At 41.7% G+C, this 25,459-nt stretch overlaps 1 protein-coding gene across 1 annotated transcript in view; it reads right to left on the reverse strand.

Annotated features, from left to right (window-relative positions):
* LOC139468218 (cadherin-87A-like) overlaps positions 1-20,460 on the reverse strand; it is a 53,682-nt gene extending 33,222 nt beyond the window's left edge. Inside the window, exons 1-16 of the mRNA XM_071250038.1 lie at positions 20,223-20,460; positions 19,763-19,828; positions 18,787-18,867; positions 17,697-17,827; positions 14,069-14,119; positions 11,575-11,664; positions 8,743-8,880; positions 7,982-8,116; positions 6,468-6,584; positions 5,783-5,888; positions 5,258-5,367; positions 4,579-4,788; positions 3,353-3,508; positions 2,239-2,418; positions 1,535-1,608; positions 834-1,122 (exon numbers count right to left, since the gene is read on the reverse strand). Of these exons, the coding sequence (XP_071106139.1) occupies positions 834-1,122; positions 1,535-1,608; positions 2,239-2,418; positions 3,353-3,508; positions 4,579-4,788; positions 5,258-5,367; positions 5,783-5,888; positions 6,468-6,584; positions 7,982-8,116; positions 8,743-8,880; positions 11,575-11,664; positions 14,069-14,119; positions 17,697-17,827; positions 18,787-18,867; positions 19,763-19,808 (1,914 nt within the window). The 5' untranslated portion in view covers positions 19,809-19,828; positions 20,223-20,460. The remainder of the gene's footprint in view (positions 1-833; positions 1,123-1,534; positions 1,609-2,238; positions 2,419-3,352; positions 3,509-4,578; positions 4,789-5,257; positions 5,368-5,782; positions 5,889-6,467; positions 6,585-7,981; positions 8,117-8,742; positions 8,881-11,574; positions 11,665-14,068; positions 14,120-17,696; positions 17,828-18,786; positions 18,868-19,762; positions 19,829-20,222) is intronic.
* Positions 20,461-25,459: the final 4,999 nt, after the last annotated feature.

Raw genomic sequence — 25,459 nt, forward strand, 5'->3', positions numbered from 1 at the left:
TGTTTATGAATCACTATCAACTAGTGATGATACCATGTGATCGCGAATATTGCCCCATCCGTGGCACCCGTCACAAACACATGCAAACGAACACGGGAACACATGTCCAAGTCAAAACAGGGAATCACACTAGACATCACCTCTGTCACCGATGCGTCAAATTTGAATGTGTCCTCCATACGCCCAGCATAAAACCCTTCGATAGGTCCACCGTGGGCTCCAAATATTGTAGCCTTGATCAACAGCTTCCGGGTAAAAGTCGTATGACGCTTTTTTAAATCTTGGTAATAAGAGCATGGTCACGATGAACGCAGAGGAACAACCACAGACGTATCTCTCCAGACAAAGTGCGTCACTCTTACATTGAAAACCCCGTGCACTTCATACGTTTGAGGCGCCGCGTTTCGCTGTGCAGTTGCGTCCCTTGGGCACGCCAGAAACCTATGATTGTGGGTTCCAATCCCGGTTCGCCCCAATTATGTTTCTAGGTTTGTCAGCACCATACCCGTGCTCGTGGGTTTCACCGAAGATGTAAACGTCTGAGACCTGCATCACTTCGGGCTTTCTTCCCACATTAAGCTGACATGCCGCGATATAACTGGAATATTGTTAAAAGCGGCGTTAAACCCAACCCACTCACTCATACGTTTGAAGCACAACGAGTGTTACAACTTTGTTATATTATCAATTACTTGTTTGCCTGGCACAGACTCGATTATTTGCAACCCACGTAATGCGAATGTAATATTAGTGAAGGCGGTATTAAACAAGAGCTGCATAAAGGTAACACAACATTAGTAGGTGCGTGTAAAAGTGGTAAACACGGTACATACTTTAACACGAAGTTCGTTCACCAATAGGACTTCCCCTTCTTTTATGTCGCCCACATATGAGTTCAGGGTAAAAACTGGCTGGACATCGTTCTCGTCTATGACATGGATGACGAGCTCGGCCGTTCCTTGTCGCCCCTTGGGTGATCCTAACTCATCACGGGCAATAATGGTGAAGTCGTAACGACGTCGTCGTTCGTAGTTGATGCAGTCCCCCCCTTGACCTGGCGTCCTACAAGGACTAACTCGGACCTCCGCAGATCTTCCCCGGCGTGTGGGCTCTATCTGGAACCTTTGACACCACACACAAACTACACACAGGTTGAAAGATAGTAACGATATTTTGTGTTTTCTCTATGAAAAGCAAAAACGTATCGAAAAATACAAGCTTGCAATATGAGCGTTTTAAGTCTCATAACTTTTTCTGGCTTTCTAAAGATTTCACAGATATACTGATTATTTTAGAAGTGTAGGTTCATACGTACCGCTACATTTATCTTATGGTGCCAGGTTAGGATTAATTTCGTACTTCTGGAGTCAATTTAATTCAAAGTGAAAAAAGAAGTAAGCTCCATTCTTTTAAATTCGAATTGAGGTCCGTTTGGTTGCTATAACTGTCCTGTCGCTGGAGTTGAGAGGAAAACTAGAAATGGAGAGTATGAACAGTCAATGTTTATGTCATCTTGTTATGGTTCAAGAATCACCTTTCAGACTCGCTACCCAGTAGTCTGTATGTTATCCCCGTCGTGCCCATGGGTCCAGAGTCTGGGTCTATCGCCTACAAAGACATCATTCAAAAGTACGACATCGACATGACGGAGTGGGTTGTATTTGACATAAGAAGTGAGGTGGGGTGAAAAGGGGTTCACACAAAATTATTGCACATTTCTAGTGACTGTGTGTGTCTACGTGCGTGCGTGCGTGCGTGTGCCTGTGTGTGTGTGCTGTTACTAGTCCTGACTTTTGCCAGGTTCTGTATAGTGCTAGCTCATTGCGATACCATGCCGCAGGTTAATTGTAATATCCCACTCATTTTACACATTTTACTGACTCCGAGCCGACCAATCCTTGTTTCATCCCCTTAATGTCGAGCACCAGGCAACTTAACAACATCTCTCATCGTGCCCATCTCCCAACTTGTGTGTTTAAATGTTTATATTTGTAATTTACCTTTCACATGCTTACTGTTTGTGTTATATTAGACTTCAATGTCTTCTACGTTAAATTTGAAATCATTATGTTTATTTGATGACTGTATGTTAAAAGGAAATACTAACGTTCCGCAAGAAAATGAAATTGAACCTGGATCATATATATGGAATACTGTAAGGGACATTATCGCCTACTCAAGATTCCCCATAGAGAACTCCATACATATGCCCTTCGGTAACGCTTATCGTTCACTCACCTGGATGTAAGTGATGATGGGATATGTGCCAATGTCTTTCTCCATCACAGAAACGTTGTAAACATTCTGAGAGAACTTCGGAGTGTTGTCGTTGACATCTAAGACATAGATGGACACCTTGGTCGATCCGGTGTTCGGCTGGAAGCCACCTTCTGCAAACCTGTTCTCGTACGCAATTATCTGTGCAGGGAGTGAACAGATGTGAGGGATGAATTAATCCAAGCAATGCTAGGTATAAATATTCCGCAGGAATAAAAATTCATATTTACAAATTGACCGAGAGAAGGAAATACAGTCCTCATTCCGGGTATACTGATCCACAGGGACCAATAACCCTGGTATATAATTTCCTCCAGAACAAATGTTCAGAACATATTCTCACACAAACACACATGAACTTCAACAATCTGAACAAAGAAAATACATGATGTCATATACAAGTCCGCTGAATAGTTCCCTTTTAGCAGTAAACAGAGCGCGGGTGGCCCTATCGTCTGTCACTGCAATTCATCGCGCTGCGTCTCTTAGGCGCGTCAGAGAGCTATGAACGTGTGTTCGAATCCCGGTTGCCACGATTTCCTGGTTTGTCAGCACGACGCCCATGCTCGTCTGATTCGCCAAAGCGGTAAACGTCTGAACCTGCATTACTTCCGGTTTTCCTCACGCATTAGGCTAAAAGGCCGATAAATATCGGACATATTGTTCAAAGCGGCTTTGAACCAAACTCTTTCATAATAGAATACACTTTTCCATATGTGGGATCACTTGTGTGGTTTTACAAACCCATCTACGGTTGGTAGGAATGGTACTTTCAATGAATAGTAGCTATATTGTTGTGTAGATCATATCTAAATCGAGTTATGCCTATATGTGTGTTTTCTATGCTATTTGATATCGGTAAGACTAAATCTTGTCCTGTGATAATTGCACATATATGACTATATTACACCACGGATAATGTTTCTCTAGATTAGCAGTCCAATGACACTAATTAATGTAGACAACATTAGCATGGACTTTCAATCCTAGGATATTTCGTAGGACAGTGGCATATATGACTGTGATGAGCCAACACTTAACTACAAGGCTACAAAGAAAGCCACAATATACGTACTCGGAGTTCGAACAGTCGGTTGCCACTCTCGTAGTCAATCTTCGACGTGTCTTTGACTTTGATTCCCCCGATATTACGACCGGTGCCATTAACTGGGAAGACTTCGAAAACATCTTGGTAGTTGACGAGTCGCACATCGTAGCTGTTGGCTGGATACTGGTAACACAGAACAAACGCAAGCTCCCATAAAATATCTTGACTCTCAGATGAAACCAGACAACTCGTCTGCATGCTGGTCGTACTTCCAAGCAGATTGATTGTACTTACAGCTGCAATGGTTTATTCCGTGTGACCAAATAAATATATACATCTGTATAATGGACCATTTATTAGGGGAGGGGTCTCTAGGGACGGTAAAATATGTAATAATCATATTTGGAGAGGGTCTTGTTTAAATGTACATTTCATAAAGGTGTGGTTTAACGTCGCGGCCAAGATTATTGCACTTACATAGCGTCTATGTGTGTGTGTGTGTGTGTGTGTGTGTGTGTGTGTGTGTGTGTGTGTGTGTGTGTGTGTGTGTGTGTGTGTGTGTGTGTGTGTCTGTGTGTGTGTGTGTGTGTGTGTGTGTGTGTGTGTGTGTGTGTGTGTGTGTGTGTGTGTGTGTGTGTGTGTGTGTGTGTGTGTGGCTGTATGGACTAGTCAGGACTGATGTCGATTTATAGTGCTATCACACTGAGATCCCATGCCAAAGCATGAATAGCCCACTCAGACGGTATACTGACTCCGAGACGACCAATCGGCTGTTTAACGTTTTAACCCCTTAATGCCGAGCACCAGACAGGGTAACAACAAGTATCATCTTTTATTTTGGTATGACGCGGTCGGGGGTCGAACCCCGGACATTCCGCTCTCCGGGCGGACGCTCTACCATTAGACCACGGAGGCGGTCTCATTTCATAAAAGAACAAAATATGACAAGCATTCCTTACTTAATGTCCGGGCGAAAGCGGGATAAATTTGTACCGTTGTATAGCACATATCCCATAAAAGATATAATTATCAAATTATTATCACGATGATGTATTTGCCACTTTAGTTGGTGCTTGAAACAACATTGACTGAAGGTGGCTTTAATGCTGTGTGTCATTCTAATTAATCGTATACATTTGCCATTCATTTGTTAACCCCAACACATCCCTTTTCTCTACCTACTTTGAGTTTCAGTGACTATTTCCATCTGGTTCTTTCTGCCAACGTTATGTGAACGTCATAGCCCAACTTACGCCGTCCAGATCCGTTATTGTGAGGGCGATGCCTGGTACGGCTGTGCCGTCGGGGATGTCTTCATAGATGGAGGTGTTGTAGTTGTCGTTGCTAAAGGAAGGGATCTGGTCGTTTAGATCTTGTACATCAATCTGTATCAATGCCACAGCCGTTGTCTCGGAATTGTTTCCTAGACTAATTGGTATAGTTGTGTTGTCGAGTTCTTGAGCCTTGAAAGAGAAAGATATTCATAGTCAGCGTTATTTGGAGGGAAAGATATAATCTTACACCATCCTATCCCTGTCTATGGGGTTTAGTAGATATATTACAGGAACACGACATGTGCATCATATTAAGCTTACAAGTAATAGATATCAAATAGGATGCTTCACCATCATACAGACTCCAGATCATCCTTCAAAAACCTGACCTGTTCAACACAGTAAATAATTAAAAAAAACACATTATTACTGGGGGTGTTTAAACATGCTCCAAATTGAATACTCTAATGTATCAAGTGTGCATTCATGGTGTCTTTTGTTTGTGTTGTGTTCCTTTGACACCGTGACAGCTGGCCATAAACTGTTTTAGGGGTATCAATTTATTGGTTTCAGTACAGGATATGTTTTAATATTTGCATATTGTTAAGTTCACTGAATACCATTCAAACACCGTTATGTATGCCAAGTATAACAATACCTTGATACAAAGTTTGAGGCCCGCGATGACGAAAGCATTCTCCCGATCAATATTTGTCTTCGTGTATATGGTGCCGTTCAGGAAGTCCACGGTAAAGATGTTGTCAGCATCTGCATTAACAAGAAGCATTACATTGTCATAATTGAGTGAATGAGTGGGTTGGGTTTAACGCCGCTTTCAACAGTATTACAGTTATATCACGGCGTGTCAGCTTAATGTGGGAGGAAGTGATACAGGTCTCAGACGTTTACCACTTCGGTGAAACCCACGAGCACGGGTATGGTGTGACAAACCTAGAAACATAATCGGGGCGAACAGGGATTCGAACACACAATCATAGGTTTCTGGTGTGCCTAATAGACGCAACTCTGCAGATCCAACCGCGGCGCCTTAGACGACCGGGCCACCCGTGCCCCCTGCCATAATTGACGCAGTATTGAGTCCAACTGTGGTAAAACATCTAAAGCTGTATGTCGGTGGTGGGCAGACCTACATAACTGTTAACGTATGTGTTTCTGCCATCACCTTTTCTGGCCGAGGTGTCTTCGGGACACCGGGTGACGTTATAGCGAATCGGGCGCCTATCGTTAGAGTCTCCATCTTCAGCTTGTACTCTTTCGATAACAGTACCCTGAAACACAAACGGTGTCATCAATGAAAAGTGTTCTTGGAGATGAATTTAAGATTAGTCCGTTCAATTTGATAACCATGTCACTTCTGCACTGTTGCATAAGAGTGTCACTTCTATTCTATTAGAACATAGAAACAAGGGTAATGAATGTTGTTCATCCGAATGGTACGGCTTATCTGGATGGTATGATATCGTTACAAATTTCCGACCTAACAAATAACGGGTACAGATTAATGGCCTGCGTATACATGTAGTCATTTCTAAAACAATTGCCCAGGAAAAAGCAGGGTCCACACTAACGAGTTTTCACTTTTCCTTGATATAGGCGGCTTCACTGTAAAGAAACCTTACAGACTTCAATGTGCTTCACCGTTCAGAAAAAAACTCGTTTATTCGGGTGGTGCAAGGGAAATCGACACCAATTTGGTTTTTGATTAACAAAAAATGGGTAAAGAAGGTTGTTCCTTTGTATTTCTACATACGTCTTCAACAATAACGTCCAGAAGGTGGGGTTCCGGATTAAAGAGGTTTCGTTATACATTGTGTATTGTATTCAGTGGAATGAAGGCTGAGACTCACTATGTCTATGTTTTCTTTAATTGGGACATTCTCCGGGATGTAGGTGAACCTCGGTGGTGCATCGTTCACATCAGAAATGGTAATCTCAAAGCTCTGCATACGCGCCAACGTGCCATCCTGTAAACATGGACCTATATGTGAACTTTATACTGGTGTTTCCCACAGTTGGTAATACAAGTAGTATACATGCATAAGGAGCTGGTTGGTATAAGAATATAGAAAGTACCGACGGCTTGGGATATGGGTGTCCGTTGGACCTCGCCTGGACCCAAACAGTATCGGACTAAGTCCACTCCTCCAAACCTCAGCAACAATATACGCTGCATTTAGCAGAGATTTCTAATGAAATGTGTATCTATCCTTCACCACAAAGTCAAGGGTATGGGCTACTACGATTCTATCCTTCACCACAAAGTCAAGGGTATGGGTTACTATGAATCTATCCTTCACCACAAAGTCGAGGGTGTGGGGTACTATGAATCTATCCTTCACCATAAAGTCAAGGTTGTGGGTTACTATGAATCTATCCTTCACCACAAAGTCAAGGGTATGGGGTACTGTGAATCTATCCTTCACCACAAAGTCAAGGGTATGGGGTACTGTGAATCTATCCTTCACCATAAAGTCGAGGGTATGGGGTACTGTGAATCTATCCTTCACCACAAAGTCAAGGTTATGGGGAACTGTGTATTTATCCTTCACCACAAAGTCGAGGGTATGGGGTACTATGAATCCATCCTTCACCATATCGTCAAGGGTATGGGGTACTGTGAATCTATCCTTCACCATAGCGTCAAGGGTGTGGGGTTCTGTGAATCTATCATTCACCACAAAGTCAAGGGTGTGGGGTACTGTGAATCTATCCTTCACCACAAAGTCAAGGGTGTGGGGTACCGTGGATCCATCCTTCACCATAGCGTCAAGGGTATGGGGTACTGTGAATCTATCCTTCACCACAAAGTCAAGGGTGTGGGGTACTGTGGATCCATCCTTCACCATAGCGTCAAGGGTATGGGGTACTGTGGATCTATCCTTCACCACAAAGTCAAGGGTGTGGGGTACTGTGGATCCATCCTTCACCATATCGTCAAGGGTATGGGGTACTGTGAATCTATCCTTCACCACAAAGTCAAGTGTATGGGGTACTGTGAATCTATCCTTCACCACAAAGTCGAGGGTATGGGGTACTGTGAATCTATCCTTCATCATAAAGTCAAGGGTGTGGGGTACTGTGAATCTATCCTTCACCACAAAGTCAAGGGTATGGGCTACTGTGAATCTATCCTTCACCACAAAGTCAAGTGTATGGGGTACTGTGAATGTATCCTTTGCCATAAAGTCAAGGGTATGGGGTACTGTGGATCCATCCTTCACCATAAAGTTCGAATACTTAAATGCATTATTTTAAGACATTATTGATATTACAATGTAACACTTTCTAGAATATCTATATGCAATGTTTTAACACAAGTATTACAAAAATCCAGAACATCCACATCTACATGGTTACTGACCCTAGTGACCAGTGGCAACTGGTAGGTTGATCGTGTCTCATAGTCCAGGGATTTGCGCAGTCTGATGCTGCCCAGCCACCTCTTGTTGCTACTCTGCAGCATGACTGGCTGGAAGGTCTCACACGCTTCCACGTACTGCCAAGTAAATACATTAAATCAGTTTCACATGTTCCAGTTGAAAGTTAATTGAACAAACAACGCTGACTATTGCACCCCTTTCACTGTTATATACATCGTTTATCCAAATATACGTATCTCTGTACAACGTAAGTGAATGTAACGTAAGTATTATCCTGCCACATCAAGCTGACAGGCGTGGTATAACTGAAATGTTGTACAAAGCTGCGTTAGACCAAACTCACTCATTCATCCCTGACGCCACAGACGGCGAGCCAAATCGGTAATCGTCAGCTCCTCACATTACACCACATACACATACACTGAGGGGGGCATGGTGGCCCTGTCTTCTAAGGCGTCGCGATTCTCTGTGCAGAGCTGCGTCCCTTATGAACGACAGAAACCTATGATTGTGGGTTCGAATCTCGGTTCGCCCCGATTATGTTTCTAGGTTTGTCATCAGCACCATACCCGTGCTTGTGGGTTTCACCGAAGTGGAAAACGTCTGAGATCTGCATCAATTCGGGCTTTCCTCCCACATTAAGCTGACACGCCGCGATATAACTGGAATACTGTTCAAAACGGCGTTAAACCAAACTCACTCACTCACTCACTCACTCACTCACATACTCTGAGGGTCTTACCGCTGAGTATGTGTCGTGAGTGTTATTCGGACTGCCCAAGGTTGCGTCAGGCTCACACGTGACCACTATAACGCCGCCCTTGAAGTCTTTGTCCTCGGCCCTGAGATTACTGATGACCTCGTTGCCAATGGCATAATCCTGCAGAAAAATTCATGACGTAACCGACGTGTTCTGCTGCAATATGCGAACGATATGTGCTACCACCAGTAGTCACAATGGTCGTTACACCCGGTTTGTTTTGTTCTGTTGTGGTTTGTTCTTGTTTAACGCTACACTCAGCAATATTCAAGATCTATTAAAGCGGCCAGTAAACAATTAGTATGGATAAACTAGTGTTTGATATTATGAGTGCCGATCAACACCGTCTGGGTACGATGAGAAGAAGTAATGAACCCAACCACATAGCCTGACCATCCCAACCATTAAGTCTCCTCTTAGGAGAAACAATTTGTAGCATACTCCCGAGGCAAGGGAGTTAACTGACTTTAAAAGGGGGACATAACTCCTTATAGCTACTGGCTCTACGATCGAATCCTGAAATTCCAGCCTTGTTCGGCAAGGGTAGAAACTGGACTTTTAAAATCAGTTAACTCCCTTGCCTCGGGAAGATGATCTTGTTGGGGACCAATTCTAATCCGAAATAGATTAGACCACAGGCAACAATGAACAATTAATTGTACGAACAGACAGCGAGGAAGATGTGGTGTTACACAGGAATCGTGTTTCATTTTCCGCCTGGTCTGGAAATCCTCGATTACCCTGTGTATTGTATTTTCATTCTAGTAACAGTGCCCTGGACCCAGTCGCCACCTAGGCTTCGTTTTGAGTAAGGTTTGAATGGCAGAAGGCTAAAGATAAAAATCCAGTTTCCACCCTTGCCGATCAAGGCTGGAATTCCTGGGCTCGTTCGTAGCGCCACTAGTAGCTATTACGAGTTATGTCCCTTCTAAGCCTCTCCTTTGGACCAATCCGATTCCACCTCTCGTTTCACTTGCATTTGCTTAAAAAAAATGGCTGCGCCCAGTCAGGACGATCTGATCGATAATTAAGATCTTTATTGTGATAAAACGGGTCTTGCATCGCGAAATGCATCACATCACGTGAGCACCTTAATTAAAAACATGAAAAGATTTGGAAAATATCTGTTGACAACGAGTTGGCGGTGCACATGTTTTGCAAATCTTGCAGTCGACCGAAATCTGCACGACAGTTTACGAAGCGGATTTTGATTTGGTTGTGCGATTTGGATTGGACTATGCATAGATTCGTTAGTCCAGCCAAAATGTAACTCCATAATACCAGCCTAGTTCGGCACAATCTCATAAAAATCAAATCTTAGTTCTCGCTATCGCTAAACAAAGATCTGAGGACATCCGAACAGGGGTCACGTCAGAACGACCTTTCATCCGACCAATCAGAGCGTCGCTTACCAGATCATGAAAGTGACAGTCGGAATGTGATTTTAAATCATGCATCCTCGAAAACTTTAACACGGGGTATTCCGAACGATAGTTACGGGTTTAACGACTGAATCCATACAATCTGGACCATCTATTAGCGATTCCAGAATGTTCTTTGATTCAGTCAAAGAGAATTTGTCAAAATATGTTTCGAAGGGTAGTCACCAATTAGTGCCGTAAAGCACGAGAAAGCTGCCTTCTGATTGGTCATTCCATCGGTCGGTCAAAGTTCGCGCAAGGTCGGTCAGACGTGACCCGTAATGGGATGTCCTCAGATCTTTGTTTAGCGGCAGCGAGAACTTAGATCTGATTTTAATGAGATTGAGTTCGGCAAGGATGGAAACTGGACTTTTATAGTCAGTTAACTCCCTTGCCTCGGGAAGATGAAAATCGACGACCAATTACACTCTTCTTTCATGGCTTAAACAAGCAGACTTATCCCCAGTACTCGTCTTGAGTTTTGTGTGCCGTCACAAATACAACCTGGGTGCCGTGACAAAGTGATCTACGCGTTAAAGGGTGAACTCCCATACCTAAACATAGACTTACGACAGTCATAGGGCTAAGGTTGATTTCTACAATGGCACCCCGAAAGTATGGTAGCATAAGGACTCCCCTCCTTCGTCTTAGTACACTAAAAAACATAACTTATCATGGTCTTGCGATTCGTCTTAATATATTGAGGGCTCGGTCGGATGAGGCTTCGCTTTGAATGCAGATATATTCTGAATTCCCGTTTAGAAGACTCATTTTAACTGGCTGTTGTTTTCAAGCTCATGGGCCAGAGAGGTTCTTTGGTATTACAGTGATAAGAGAGATGAAGCTGGTGACGTCACAAAGTATGGTCGCGAACGCGTCCAGGGCACTAGTATATATCATAATAGAATGGGGACGAGGTGAAATGTTTGGCGTCGCGTCCAACTTTATTGCATAGATAAACACTGTTAGACTGATCTACATTATTGAGGCCACGATAATGGTGCCATAACGACCTAAACGTGCAAGGACTTCACAACTGATCAAGCAGTGTGTCCCATAAACGTTATAACTACAACATAAAGGCAGGGGAATATTGTCCCGAATTCAAGTTATGTATGAGGTTAAACAAAAACAACACTTTATAAATATAAAACGTCAACGCAAGAGAATAACCAGTCTCGGTTATCCGCCTTTTGGCGTAAAGGTCAAAATAGCTGTGAAAATTATATGAATGGATCACTGAGATTCAGTGATCACATCAAGTGACACAAGTCTCTTAATTTCGGGAATGAGTGTGCACTGCTAGATATGAGAAAGTGACGAGAGTGGCATGGGGTGACTGTGTTATTAAATATATGCTCGGGGGTGTAAGAGAGTCTAAAAGAAATACTACCTCGGGAATACTTTGCCGATATGTTTCTCGGAGAAATTGTGGTGGGTTATCATTGGCGTCCAGTACTTCTACAGTAGGCGAAACCGTTTCCTGCAAGAAAGTTCACCAAAACAAATCTTCAATAGAACGCATTTCAGTATGAAGTTGAATCTGTATGCTATAAACTCTTTGTGTCATTAATATTACGTAAATATTTAGCTGCAGTAACCGTATGTCTGTGCTGTGTGCTGTTCCCTACAAATGATTTTGATATTGACTAGTGGCTGCATAGGGCTGCGGACTGCCCCATAGTGTTTTCCCAATAGATTCGATATTCGGAACATACCCGCACTTACAACCCTTCTAACATGTACAGGATCCCACAACAACTACAACACGATTCGCTTCCTGAAACACTTGCCTTCAAATATGTGTAGTTCTATTTGTGATCAAGCAATTTTCCAAGTACATTACGAATATTTGGCCGCCATTGGATATATTGACCTGTAATGATAATAATAATGCCGGTCCGGTTTCCAACTCGATAAGTAAACATATTGTTGCATGATCTAAAATACAATACTCGTATGTGAAGGCAAGTGTCTTAGAAGGTGAATCATGTTGCAGTTGTCGTTACATAGATCACGACGCATTCACTATGCTGAAACAAATAAAGTGTAATGCTGGTATAAGTTCCACAGTCTCAAACAGATATCATCTACGTATATGATACTTACATCTACCTATCTGATACTTACATCTACATATATGATACTCACATCTACGTATATGCTACTTTCATCTACGTGTATGATATTTACATCTATGTATATGATACTTTCATCTACGTAAATGATACTCACATGTACATACATGATACTTTCATCTACGTATATGATATTTACATCTATGTATATGCTAATTTCATCTACGTATATGATATTTACATCTATGTATATGATACTTTCATCTACGTAAATGATACTCACGTGTACATACATGATACTTACATCTACGTATATGATACTTTCATCTACGTATATGATACTTACATCTACGTATATGATACTTTCATCTACATATATGATATTATAATATACATAGAAGAAAGCACTATATACTATCGAATTATTGACTTCTGTAACAATATTTTCTCGAGTAAACGACAATAGTTCTGGGTCAGTTATATATAACCTCTGGTTTCTTTGACTTCTACCTTGACATGTCTTTAGTGAAGTGCGCCGAAGACCCGGGTTCGATTCCAGACAATGTGGGAAGCCCATTTCTGGTGTCCCCCGCCGTGATATTGCTGGAATATTGCTAAAAGCGGCGTAAAACCTTACTCACTCACTCACTCACTTTATTGACATTAATCATCATCAAGTAATCATCATTTTTAAATTTGTCGAAGCTACTAAAGGATGACACACGCCACACTCTCTTACAAACACAATAAAGATAGTAGAAAATGTTCTACAAAAAAACAAAAACTATAGGTCATTATTCACAATTTTAGCGAAATTATATATCAACCAAACATGGTTTCACCATTACGGAAATTAGGTTTAAGAGGTAAAACATGAACATGAAGGGGTGAGAACCACTCAAACTATACAAATACTATATCAAACCAATACTCGTCATCAGCCTATGACGCACTACAATTCTGCAGTTTGTGTATATATTTTAGCACTAATAATTTCATAACTTGAAATGATCTGAGTTTGTTGTAAAAATACGGAAAAGGTCAAATGAAAATAAACAACCAACACGCTCCCAAACATTTAATTAACAGTACTTAAGTTATCACTCTATTAAAATTATAAATGTGTGTATAAACTTGTATCCGACTAGGGTCGCAACTTTACGAGACAAAATATCTGTCTGAGTTACCATACGTACGATGATGATATCGCATACGTTGATGAAAGTATATTCTACGTAGCTGAAAGTTTCATCTCCGAAGATGTTAGTATTATCTACGTCGATGTAAGTATCATCAACGTAGATGTAATTATTATATACGTAGATTATGATTTATTTTAGAATGTGGCACTAATGCGTTCCAGAGAGATTTCGATCGAAGATTAGTCAATATCAAAATCGTTTATAGGGAGGAGCACAGAGAGGCAGTAAGCGTAGGAAGTAAATATTTTGAAATATTATTCAGAATCTGAAACGTACTAGAAACCCAATGGCGTAGTGCATTAACATATTCTGAAAAATGAGTATATATAGCATGTACATTCAACTACATTATAACGGTAAACCAAATAACAGCAACAGCTACATAGTGCGGATTTGCAAAACGCTAGGAAACAATGGTCAAATATTACCGACGATGCTATTGATTACTTTAATCATTATCGCAATGTATTGTGAATGTATAACAGCGATTGATGTATCAAAAACGCGTCTCGCAATGTGCAACTCTGTGGAATAAACAATGTTTCGAAAAATATTCATGATAGAATCAGATTCGTTAAAGAAAAGTTGACACGGGTGAGAACATTACCACAAGGCCATTGTTGGCAATGGCAATAACCTGCACGGAGAACTTTATTTCCTGAAATAAAACGAAAAATAGATATAAAAATGAAACCATTTGTTAGTTCACAGTATTACTAAACGAATCATTTGACTGAGGCACGGATATAATGTTACTTGGTGTGTGTATTGTCCTGGCAGTTATTAGGAAGGCTCTGTAATACGAGGGCTGGTCCTAACAAACAAAACCAAAAATTGTGAAAATGTTTTTAATTTTATTTTCCAACATAATCTCCCTGCTTTCAGTACACTTCCCATATCGATAGTGAAGCTTTTCAATTTCAGTGAGGAAGAAGTTTTCTGAAGCCCCCCTAAAACAAAAATTCACGGCAGCTTTGAGGTCATCGTTGTGGTCATAGCGCTTTCTACAAAGATGTTATTTCAGTTTAGGAAACAGGTGGAAATCAATTGGTGCCAGGTCTGGTGAGTGTGGAGGGTGGGGAAACTCTTCGAACCCACACTGTGGCAACAGTGGAATAGCTAGGGCCTATACACTTGTGACATGCAGTCATAAATTTCTCTGGGAGTACTTTTCTGTGAAGTCAAAAACGTGATGACTAATCGGTACTCGTTCGGTTCCATTTCTGTGTTTCCCTATCACGTTCAACTGGCTGTCAGTAATATACAAACGGCCTCAACAGACCAAATAGACTTGCAATGAACTACTCAAACAATGTACACTAGTTCACTTTGTTATGGAGGCGGCGGGGAAGCCTAGTGGTTAAAGCATTCGCTCTTCACGCCGAAGGCCCGGGTTCGATTTCCAACATGAGAACAATATGTGAAGCACATTTCTGGTGCCCCCGTCGTGATATTGCTGGATTTTTGCTAAAAGCGGCGTAAAACCATACTCACTCACTCACTCACTCATTCACTCATTCGTTATGGGCCAAATTTGAAAGTTAGTCAGGCTTAGAACCTTTTGACCAGCCCTCGTAATGATTGAAACTCAATAAATATAGATCATATCATTACCAACCCGATTGTCAATATTAGCGCTCATATGACTTTTTATATACTGCTAAAAGTAATATTTAGACAACTATATCAAAGATAATACTAATAATGTTTCATTTACAACTAAATCCGCTTAGCGAGCCAGCTATGTAGACGTCTGTCAAAATATGAACAAAATAGTTGGCGAGAGATACAACGACAGGATTTCTCGCCATATCATGAAATCCATACACGTCTACAAATGTACGTTTAATATTACGTAATGCATCTACCACCCGCTCTTGAAACAACCACGGCGGTGTTGCAGCGAAAGAGTGTAGCAATTATGTTAACGACATTGCTATGGTGACAAGTGTCGTGTTATTTTATGCTGTGAATCTTTTGTCTAAGAGATATCATTTCTTCTCATCTCATATTGATGAACTTGTTGTTAATGTATATAAATGGCGCCAGTATGCTTTCTGTGTTTCTTGTTGCAGATGTTAGCGACGTAACTAACAAAATTATTATGATACTTTGGCGCAAGGGTCGAGTGAGAATCACGCCCTCCACACTTATTCTTGGGCCACACGCAAGACTCGAGTGAGGATCAAGCCAACCACACTTACTCTTGGGCCACACGCAAGAGTCGAGTGAGAATCAAGCCAACCACACTTACTCTTGGGCCACACACAAGAGTCGAGTGAGATTCACGCCCACCACACTTACTCTTGGGCCACACGCATGAGTCGAGTGAGAATCACGCCCTCCACACTTATTCTTTGGCCACACGCAAGAGTCAAGTGAGAATCAAGCCAACCACACTTACTCTTGGGCCACACGCAAGAGTCGAGTGAGAATCAAGCCCACCACACTTACCCTTGGGCCACTGGCATGAGTCGAGTGAGAATCACGCCCACCACACTTACTCTCGGGCCACACGCAAGAGTCGAGTGAGAATCACGCCCACCACACTTACTCTTGGGCCACACGCATGAGTCGAGTGAGAATCACGCCCTCCACACTTATTCTTGGGCCACACGCAAGAGTCGAGTGAGAATCAAGCCAACCACACTTACTCTTGGGCCACACGCAAGAGTCGAGTGAGAATCAAGCCCACCACACTTACCCTTGGGCCACTGGCATGAGTCGAGTGAGAATCACGCCCACCACACTTACTCTCGGGCCACACGCAAGAGTCGAGTGAGAATCAAGCCAACCACACTTACTCTTGGGCCACACGCAAGAGTCGAGTGAGAATCAAGCCTTCCACACTTACTCTTGGGCCACACGCAAGAGTCGAGTGAGAATCACGCCCTCCACACTTACTCTTGGGCCGCACGCAAGAGTCGAGTGAGAATCAAGCCCACCACACTTACCCTTGGGCCACTGGCATGAGTCGAGTGAGAATCACGCCCACCACACTTACTCTCGGGCCACACGCAAGAGTCGAGTGAGAATCAAGCCAACCACACTTACTCTTGGGCCACACGCAAGAGTCGAGTGAGAATCACGCCCACCACACTTACTCTTGGGCCACACGCAAGAGTCGATTGAGAATCACGCCCTCCACACTTATTCTCGGGCCACACGCAAGAGTCGATTGAGAATCAAGCCAACCACACTTACTCTTGGGCCACACGCAAGAGTCGAGTGAGAATCACGCCCACCACACTTACTCTTGGGCCACACGCAAGAGTCGATTGAGAATCACGCCCTCCACACTTATTCTCGGGCCACACGCAAGAGTCGATTGAGAATCACGCCCACCACACTTACTCTTGGGCCACACGCAAGAGTCGATTGAGAATCACGCCCTCCACACTTATTCTTGGGCCACACGCAAGAGTCGAGTGAGAATCAAGCCCTCCACACTTACTCTTGGGCCACACGCAAGAGTCGAGTGAGAATCAAGCCAACTACACTTACTCTTGGGCCACACGCAATAGTCGAGTGAGAATCAAGCCAACTACACTTACTCTTGGGCCACAGTCATGAGTCGAGTGAGAATCAAGCCCACCACACTTACCCTTGGGCCACTGGCAAGAGTCGAGTGAGAATCACGCCCACCACACTTACTCTTGGGCCACACGCAAGAGTCGAGTGAGAATCAAGCCCTCCACACTTACTCTTAGGCTGCACGCAAGAGTCGAGTGAGAATCAAGCCCACCACACTTATTCTTGGGCCACACGCAAGAGTCGAGTGAGAATCAAGCCAACCACACTTACCCTTGGGCCACACGCAAGAGTCGAGTGAGGATCAAGCCCACCACACTTACTCTTGGGCCACACGCAAGAGTCGAGTGAGAATCACGCCCTCCACACTTACTCTTAGGCCGCACGCAAGAGTCGAGTGAGAATCACGCCCTCCACACTTATTCTTGGGCCACACGCAAGATTCGAGTGAGAATCAAGCCAACCACACTTACTCTTGGGCCACAGTCAAGAGTCGAGTGAGAATCAAGCCCTCCACACTTACTCTTGGGCCACACGCAAGAGTCGAGTGAGAATCAAGCCAACTACACTTACTCTTGGGCCACACGCATTATACCCTAGGTATTGCACTCACCACTACATTTATGCCTGTGAACATACATACATTGCCTTGCGTACGTATAACTCGTAGAGACGAGACTACGTCTGGTACAGTCAGCACTTACCCCTAGCTCATAATCCACGTTCCGACTTAGCGTCACCACCCCCGTTGTCGCGTTGACTGTAAACATGTCTGCCTTTATGTCATATGTAATAGGCTCCTCACCCGTTGCGGACAACGTATAAACGGATGTACCTGGAAATATCAAAGCAACAAAATATATCCATATTTGCACTTCAGGGTCACTACATTATGATGTTAAGCAGCACATGGGCTTATCGCACTGTTATAATTCTGCGAATAAATTGAGAAATGAAAAAAAACAGGGACTGGTCGGTAAGGAGTCAGTGAAATGTGTCTGATTGGGGTATCCTTGTTAAGCTGTAGCATGGTATCTCAGTGGGCTAGCGCTGTAATAACGACTAGTATAAACACACACAAAACTAACCTCACCTCATCTGTGTATCGGTCTACAGTATAGTCCTGCAAGAACTCAAATATGTTCGTAACAGTCGAATTAGATCATCACATGAACAATATATTTCTTCTTGATATTTAGAGCCTAGAAATGACAACGTTGTATCAGAGACAGCCTAACACCATAGGAAAGAATAATTTGAATATGTATTACAAATCATAAAAGTATTTCAAGCCTCTAACACATACGTATAATATCAAACAAAACCTTTAGTTTATCATAAGATTTTCTTCTATAATCAGAATTCTTTTTTAAACAGTATATTATGTATACATGTGAAATAATCAATTTTAAACATTTCTATAACTCCTCTACTTATAAGAGCTGTATCACAGGTCATATAACTGTATTAGTCCTATATTACATACCAACATGTAGAGCATCAGGTTACCAACATTTTGAGTGGTCATACTTCACCATATGACTATTGCTTGTAAAGTTATTTCACTTTTTTGTTTCCCCTACCCTGAAATCTAGTCCCGTGGATTCGACTGAGGGGTCCCCCTTTATGTGGTGATTACTAAGCTGTGAGTCCCGGAATGCTTTCAAAGTGTTTTTTTCATCTATGGATATATGACTTTCAAAAAATCATACTGAGATTTTGCCACCCTAGATGGTACCAATATCTGGTCTGGCTCATGGACCTAAATGTTCCCGATTAACTGTGTTCACCTACCAACTTCCGTAGACTCTGATATTTGTAGACCTCTCATGTTGTTCACAAAAACAGGGGGCTCATCCTCGCCCCAGCACGTCCCTGTACAAACAGACAAGTTGTGACATGGTATTAATATAGTACTGAGTGTATATATCAAGTACTATAGAGTGTACACTACTGAGTGCCTATTTCAAGGGCTATAAGGAACACGGAGTGTAGAAAACTGGGTATCCTTATCAAGGAATATTATGAATATGAGTGTGTACAATACCGGACATATATATACCGTGATATTCCTATATATATATATATATATATATATATATATATATATATATATATATATATATATATATATATATATATATATATATATATATATATATATAAACATTAGGAATGGGAAGTGTACACAACTGAGTATGTATCACCAGACATATTAGGAATAGGGAGTATACACTACTGAGTATCTGTCACCAGGAATATTAGGAATAGGAAGTGTACAGTACTGAGTATCTATCACCATGAGTATTAGGAACAGGGAGTGTACAGTACTGAGTATGTATCACCAGGAATATTAGGAATAGGAAGTGTACAGAACTGAGTATGTATCACCATGAGTATTAGGAACAGGGAGTGTACAGTACTGAGTATGTATCACCAGGAATATTAGGAACAGGGAGTGTACAGTACTGAGTATCTATCACCATGAGTATTAGGAACAGGGAGTGTACAGTACTGAGTATGTATCACCAGGAATATTCGGAATAGGGAGTGTAAAGTACTGAGTATGTATGTCAAGAAACAAAGAGCGGGTATCCATGTTACAGAGTATCTTATAGCATTATTTCACATATACTGCCTTTGAATATGCATGGTACATGTGGCAAGCCTATTTTCGTTAATGGGAATACAGATTCAGTTGAGATACATGTCAGTTAAGGTTGATCAACACTGTATCTATTAACAGTTACATGTTTAAGGCTGCACTCACCAATCACACCCAGAAGAAGCGCCAGTACAAGGCTCTCAGACACCATAGCGAAATTCAGGGTATGTTCTATAAAATGAAAAGTATTTATTCTGTTACTTACATTTCAAATTTCTATTGTTATAGATAGTATTTGATAAAAAGAACACGTTGAGCGTTTACTCACGTACCATTTACTTTTAATATATGTATTAAGATATAAGGGATGAATATTCGTTGAATGAACGGTAGGAATGAATCAATAGGAGAATGATATCTAAAATACTCATTCGGTTTGATATACATCATAATCTTAATCGTTGATGGCAAAACAAAGTCCGTAAAAGTATCGGACAACTCCCCCGACAAGACAGCGTGTCTGGATAATATAGCAGCCCCCGTGTACAATCCTTCATTACATTCTTGTTCCGCATGACATACATTCAACGAAAAGTTAGCGTTCGATATCTAACTGATATCTTACCGTAATATACTGCAAGTTTGCGTTAAGTCTCCGAAATGTGAGTTTGAGAGTGGTCATCCATGTTGGATCTCGTCAACGCCCAAGGAGAAACACGTTCTGAGTCGAGATTTGGGATTGTGTTTATGACATGACACCAGATTCCTGTCATTTGTATAGCTTGCACAAACACTTTCAGCGGAGCTCCCAAAGCAGTGTCTGCACAATAACTCCTCTTCGATTAATAGCGGAGGCCGTCAATAGAGCGCTACCCCTAATACACAGCGCGGGTATGACACACACTATTGCTACCTATTCTAAGGGAATGTTTTGTGCATAGTGTATGGGTCTGTACGAATACGAATCTATGTTTACAAACCGTTTGTAAAGCGTATCAATATTCGGTGAAATGGAATGGAAACAACGAATGGTTGTGTCATTATTTCAACACTTTAATGATTCGTAGAACGGAAATGGACTAACACAAATAACCACATGTTGCCGTGAATCAGGTCGCACGCCAAGGGGCTCATTTAGAATCCACGTCGGAGTACAATGGGCTCACTGTCCTAGGTGTAAAATGGAAAATAAATTTACATCTAATTTTTTTTCGTGTTGGAATTTACTGTAGCTTCGAAAGTTATAAGTCAACGACTCGTGACAGCGGGCAGCAGTCCAAATTTGTCATGATGTCTAATAATATAAGACTTGTACAAAAATACGAACACTGATGAAACGTTCATGTAAATCCGACTGAATTGTTCTTGTTGTTTTCTCCAATTTTCAGTTATTTAAATGACGGATTGTACATTGTTTTGTTTTTAGATCTGCCTGTGCAAACTGAACTGTAGGCAAAAGGCATTGTAGGCACTGTTGGGAATAGACAATGTAGGTAATACACCCTGTTTGTAACTCTGAAAGCAATACGTACTGTGGGCAAATTGAAATGAGGAACCCACTCCAGCTGTACAACTAGTAGTTTCATTAAACGCTCTGGAATGTAGGAATAGAACTTTTTATTTGTTGTCATGTTAAAATATTTTCATCTTGATCTACATTTTTGAAAACGCGATTTCGCGTTCTGCATTGTTTTCTTAAATACGGATATCGAAACTGTCAGATGAAAACACGAACCGTAAACAACACTAAGTTGGGAAAGGCCAGTCAATCTGATTAGATCTGTCAATCTTCTTCAGCAATTAAACGTCATTCGAAGGGAGACATACACTTTGGCAGTGTTACATTTCCAGTATTAATAGCAGCTTTTTTAAATAAAGGTAGTATTTGAACTGTCTTATGCTTGATATATTAATGCTTCCAATGGAACATTATTTCGGTACGTTTAATGAAGAACATTAAAAACTTTTCCGTAAATTGTTTTTTTCATTTCGAGATAGTTCTTCTTTTTAAAGATATACTCCCAAAGTAAGGAAGTCATCGAGCAGTACCCAAAGACTGGAAGTCCTGACACTACACATGGCCTACACGACACATGTTGTATACACTTGGCCTTAAAACTACCAGAAGAAAACACATGACGCTGAAAATAGCCTAATAATTTAGGCTACGTTTTGGAACTAACCAAAGCATGAAACGAGCGATCGATTGCTACCTTTAATATGAACGTGTGACTGGCAACCCAGTCCTAATACCATTAGAGTTTCTAATAAGATAAGTCGTTACCTCTAGGAGGCTTAGAAAGTGATTAAAAGTGATTACAAATAAGGAGGAAAAAATACTACCCGCAATGAAGAAGTTTATACTAGTTTATACATTCCTTTAGATGAGGGGCGCGGGTGGCCCAGTCGTCTAAGGCGCCGCGATTCGCTTTGAAGAGTTGCGTCCCTTGGCCACGCCAGAAACCTATGATTGTGGGTTCGAATCCCGGTTCGCTCAATTATGTTTCTAGGTTTGTCAGCACCACACCCATGCTCGTGGGTGTCACCGAAGTGGTAAACGTCTGAGACCTGCATCACTTCGGGCTTTCCTCCCACATTAAGCTGACACGCCGTGATATAACTTGAATACTGTTAAAAGCGGCGTTAAACCCAACTCACTCACTCACGTTTAGATGATTATCATCACTTCATTTTATTCGGATTATAAAGCAGTTATATGTTTGTATGCCCTTGAGTTTTTGTCCTATTCATATATTTTAAAGTATCTATCTAAATCCATCTATCCAACTGAACAAATACTAACATGGAAGTTCTTTCCTGAAAGCTCCAATACAAAAACATTCACGGACCAGCATTGTCTTGTAATAGCCTTGATGACACTGATTGAGATATATCACCATTACGACATGGTTACTACTGACCTCAGTGGAGAGTGGGGTTTCATCATCACAGTGCTCCCATCACTCAATTCTAAAGGTACGTATAAAGGTAGGTACCAATTCTTCTCCATCAAAGATCCTTTAAAGATCGTCATTTACAAAACCATGCATTGTTTCGTATATTCAACAAGTATAATACTTTGATTTTCTTTTTCAGATATAAACTACCAAGGCATGCATCATATCAAAATATGGACTATGTCAGGCTTCATTTCTCCCATTTTCAACATAAATGTTAAACTGAGGCGCGTTTGGTGTGTCAAAATCCTCCCGTGTCGATACATTGGGACATGTATTATACACAGACTGTCAACAGATTCATAAACATTCAACACGGCATTAAGTATCGCTTCACAAAGGCGAGCTATAGCGGCAGACACAATTCGACCGTGAAACCCGTTCTACAAGATTGTGTGTCACAAACAGCCGACCAGGAGTGGGGATCTTTCGTGGAGAAAGAGTGTGCTTCATTATATAAAGTTGGCGTGGCTTTAAGAATGCAGACAAACTCCCGTGGCTTTAAATATGACTCCTTTAGTTTGGTCTATGCATGTTCTCACAATGCAGTATCTGTGCTGCGTGCTGAACGCTTTGCAGCATATCTGGAGCATGTAATTATTTGATCCTTTTCATGACCGAGGGGTACTTGGATGATGGCCATATTCTCTCTCCACTTACGATAAAAGCGTTCATCCCGCCAAGCCTGCAAAACACTAGCGGAAAAAACAGCTACAAAGTGGTTTAAATTATAAGATTTGGTTATTCGCCTGTTCAATGTTTATCATAACAAGTTCATTGACAAAATCCATACCTGGTAACAGGAGACAGAGCTACACGCCCTAAAAGAGGGGTGGTGGAACACCTCAATTAACAATGTCAATATCGGGTGTGATCACCATTTGCGTTGATACAGGCGAAGCAGCCACGGTGCTTTCAAGACACCAGATGGTTAAAAACAGCGTTTGCACAAAGGTTAGAACATGATCTCGAGCGATGTCGTCCAGGTAGCGTACGCCATTCAAATTGTCATTAACACTGATGAGTTGTGTTCTCCCATGAGTTGTGATGCCACCCTATACCATTACACTGACACCCCCAAGGTGAGTTGAGTAACACAAGCGTCGCGAAAACATTCCCCCGGACGCCTGTAGACCCTGCCTGAAACCTGGACTCATCTGTCAACAGTATACTTTGCCAATCTAGTCTCCTGAACCTCAGAGCCTGAAACCTGGACTCATCTGTCAACATTATACTTTGCCAATCTAGTCTTCTGAACCTCAGAGCCTGAAACCTGGACTCATCTGTCAACAGTATACTTTGCCAATCTAGTCTTCTGAACCTCAGAGCCTCTACACCATGCTAGGCGTGCATGATGGAGCCGTGGAAGCAAAGTTTGGCGTATTGCTTGACGTCGGGGCCGGACGTTGTGCTCCCCCAACCGGTTGCAACGATCCTACCACTAATTGGTCTCAACCCAGGAATTGTCCGATCTGTTAATATGACAGTTTGGTATCGATTCCGAGGATGCACCAACTCAATATGGTTGTCATGTTGACGTGACGTCATACGTGGACGCCCGGCCGAGGAACGTTATGAGTGTGATTTTCAGAAAGTGGCTTTGCTTGAAAATGCAGTATATGAACATGATATGTGGGCTTTTGCAAACGTCATGCATGCTAATATCAAATTTATTCCTTACGGGCATGTGGTAGATCCACAATACATTCCTTTCCCTGTGGGGATTCAGGGTAAAATTGATCCCTAGTACCCTGCGTTTGTCTTAAGATCCGACTACACTAATGTTCGGGTGGTTACAATATGAATAATCGTAAAACAACATTCATTCATTTAAGCTATTATGTCGTAATAAAATATAATAAGATATTTAGTACTTGATTGCACGTGGAGCAATTCTTTGAACATCAGAAGAGTAAAATATGAAAGACTGTGAGTTAATACAGATAACATTCAATTTTGAAATAATTTCTGGCGAAACCAAAATGTCATGAAAATAACTTTTGCTAAAGTTATCATGGGGAGTGTGTATTTCAAGGTACACTGTCAATCGCAGTTGCTTGACAACTTAGACTAGCTGGGAGAAAAAGGTGACTTTTAACAAAGGAGGGTCTGTTGTTGCTAAATGATAGCATATGTGATCTATTGTCCCTGCTAAACACATCACCACGTTACAAAGACATTTGGCCGATCCGGACGAAGAGGTATTCATTTCATTGCGACAAAGCCCCTTTCTCAAACTATCCAACTGCTTTTGATACTGCAACAAGACCGAAGAAATAGATGTGAAGTGAAATATGGTTTAACGTCGGGTTCAAGACTTTGCTCGTATGTAGCGTCGAGCATGCTCGTATGTGCGTGCGTGAACGTGCGTGCGTGCGTGCGTGTGTGTGTGTGTATCCTCTGCAAGTCGTCAACTACATATACAAATGATTTCTGTGCAATTTGCAAAATACATATTTCCTGTATTATTTTATTTATGTGTGCTTTTAGTCAAACCTATGTACATGTAAAGTGTTCCGTGTCCGTGACGCTTGTCCGACACCTATACATGTTTAGGTGTTTTATGCGGCCTACTTAATGGTGATTACACTATATTTAACACGAAAAAAACACCCCGAGACTTTAAAGGCAGATCTAAAAACAAAACAATGTACAATCCGTCATTTAAATAACTGGAAAATTGGAGAAAACAACAAGAACAATTCAATCGGATTTACATGAACGTTTCATCAATGTTCGTATTTTTGTACAAGTCTTATATTATTAGACATCAGGACAAATTTGGACTGCTGCCCGCTGTCACGTGTCATTGACTTATAAATATTCTTTCGAAGGTACAGTAATGAATGAATGAATGAATGAATGAATATTCTTTTACGTCGCATCAGCAATTTTCCAGCTATTC

This window comes from Haliotis cracherodii, unplaced genomic scaffold, assembly GCF_022045235.1.
Source record: "Haliotis cracherodii isolate W230 unplaced genomic scaffold, xgHalCrac1.p SCAF_2, whole genome shotgun sequence".
Lineage (NCBI taxonomy): Eukaryota > Metazoa > Mollusca > Gastropoda > Lepetellida > Haliotidae > Haliotis > Haliotis cracherodii.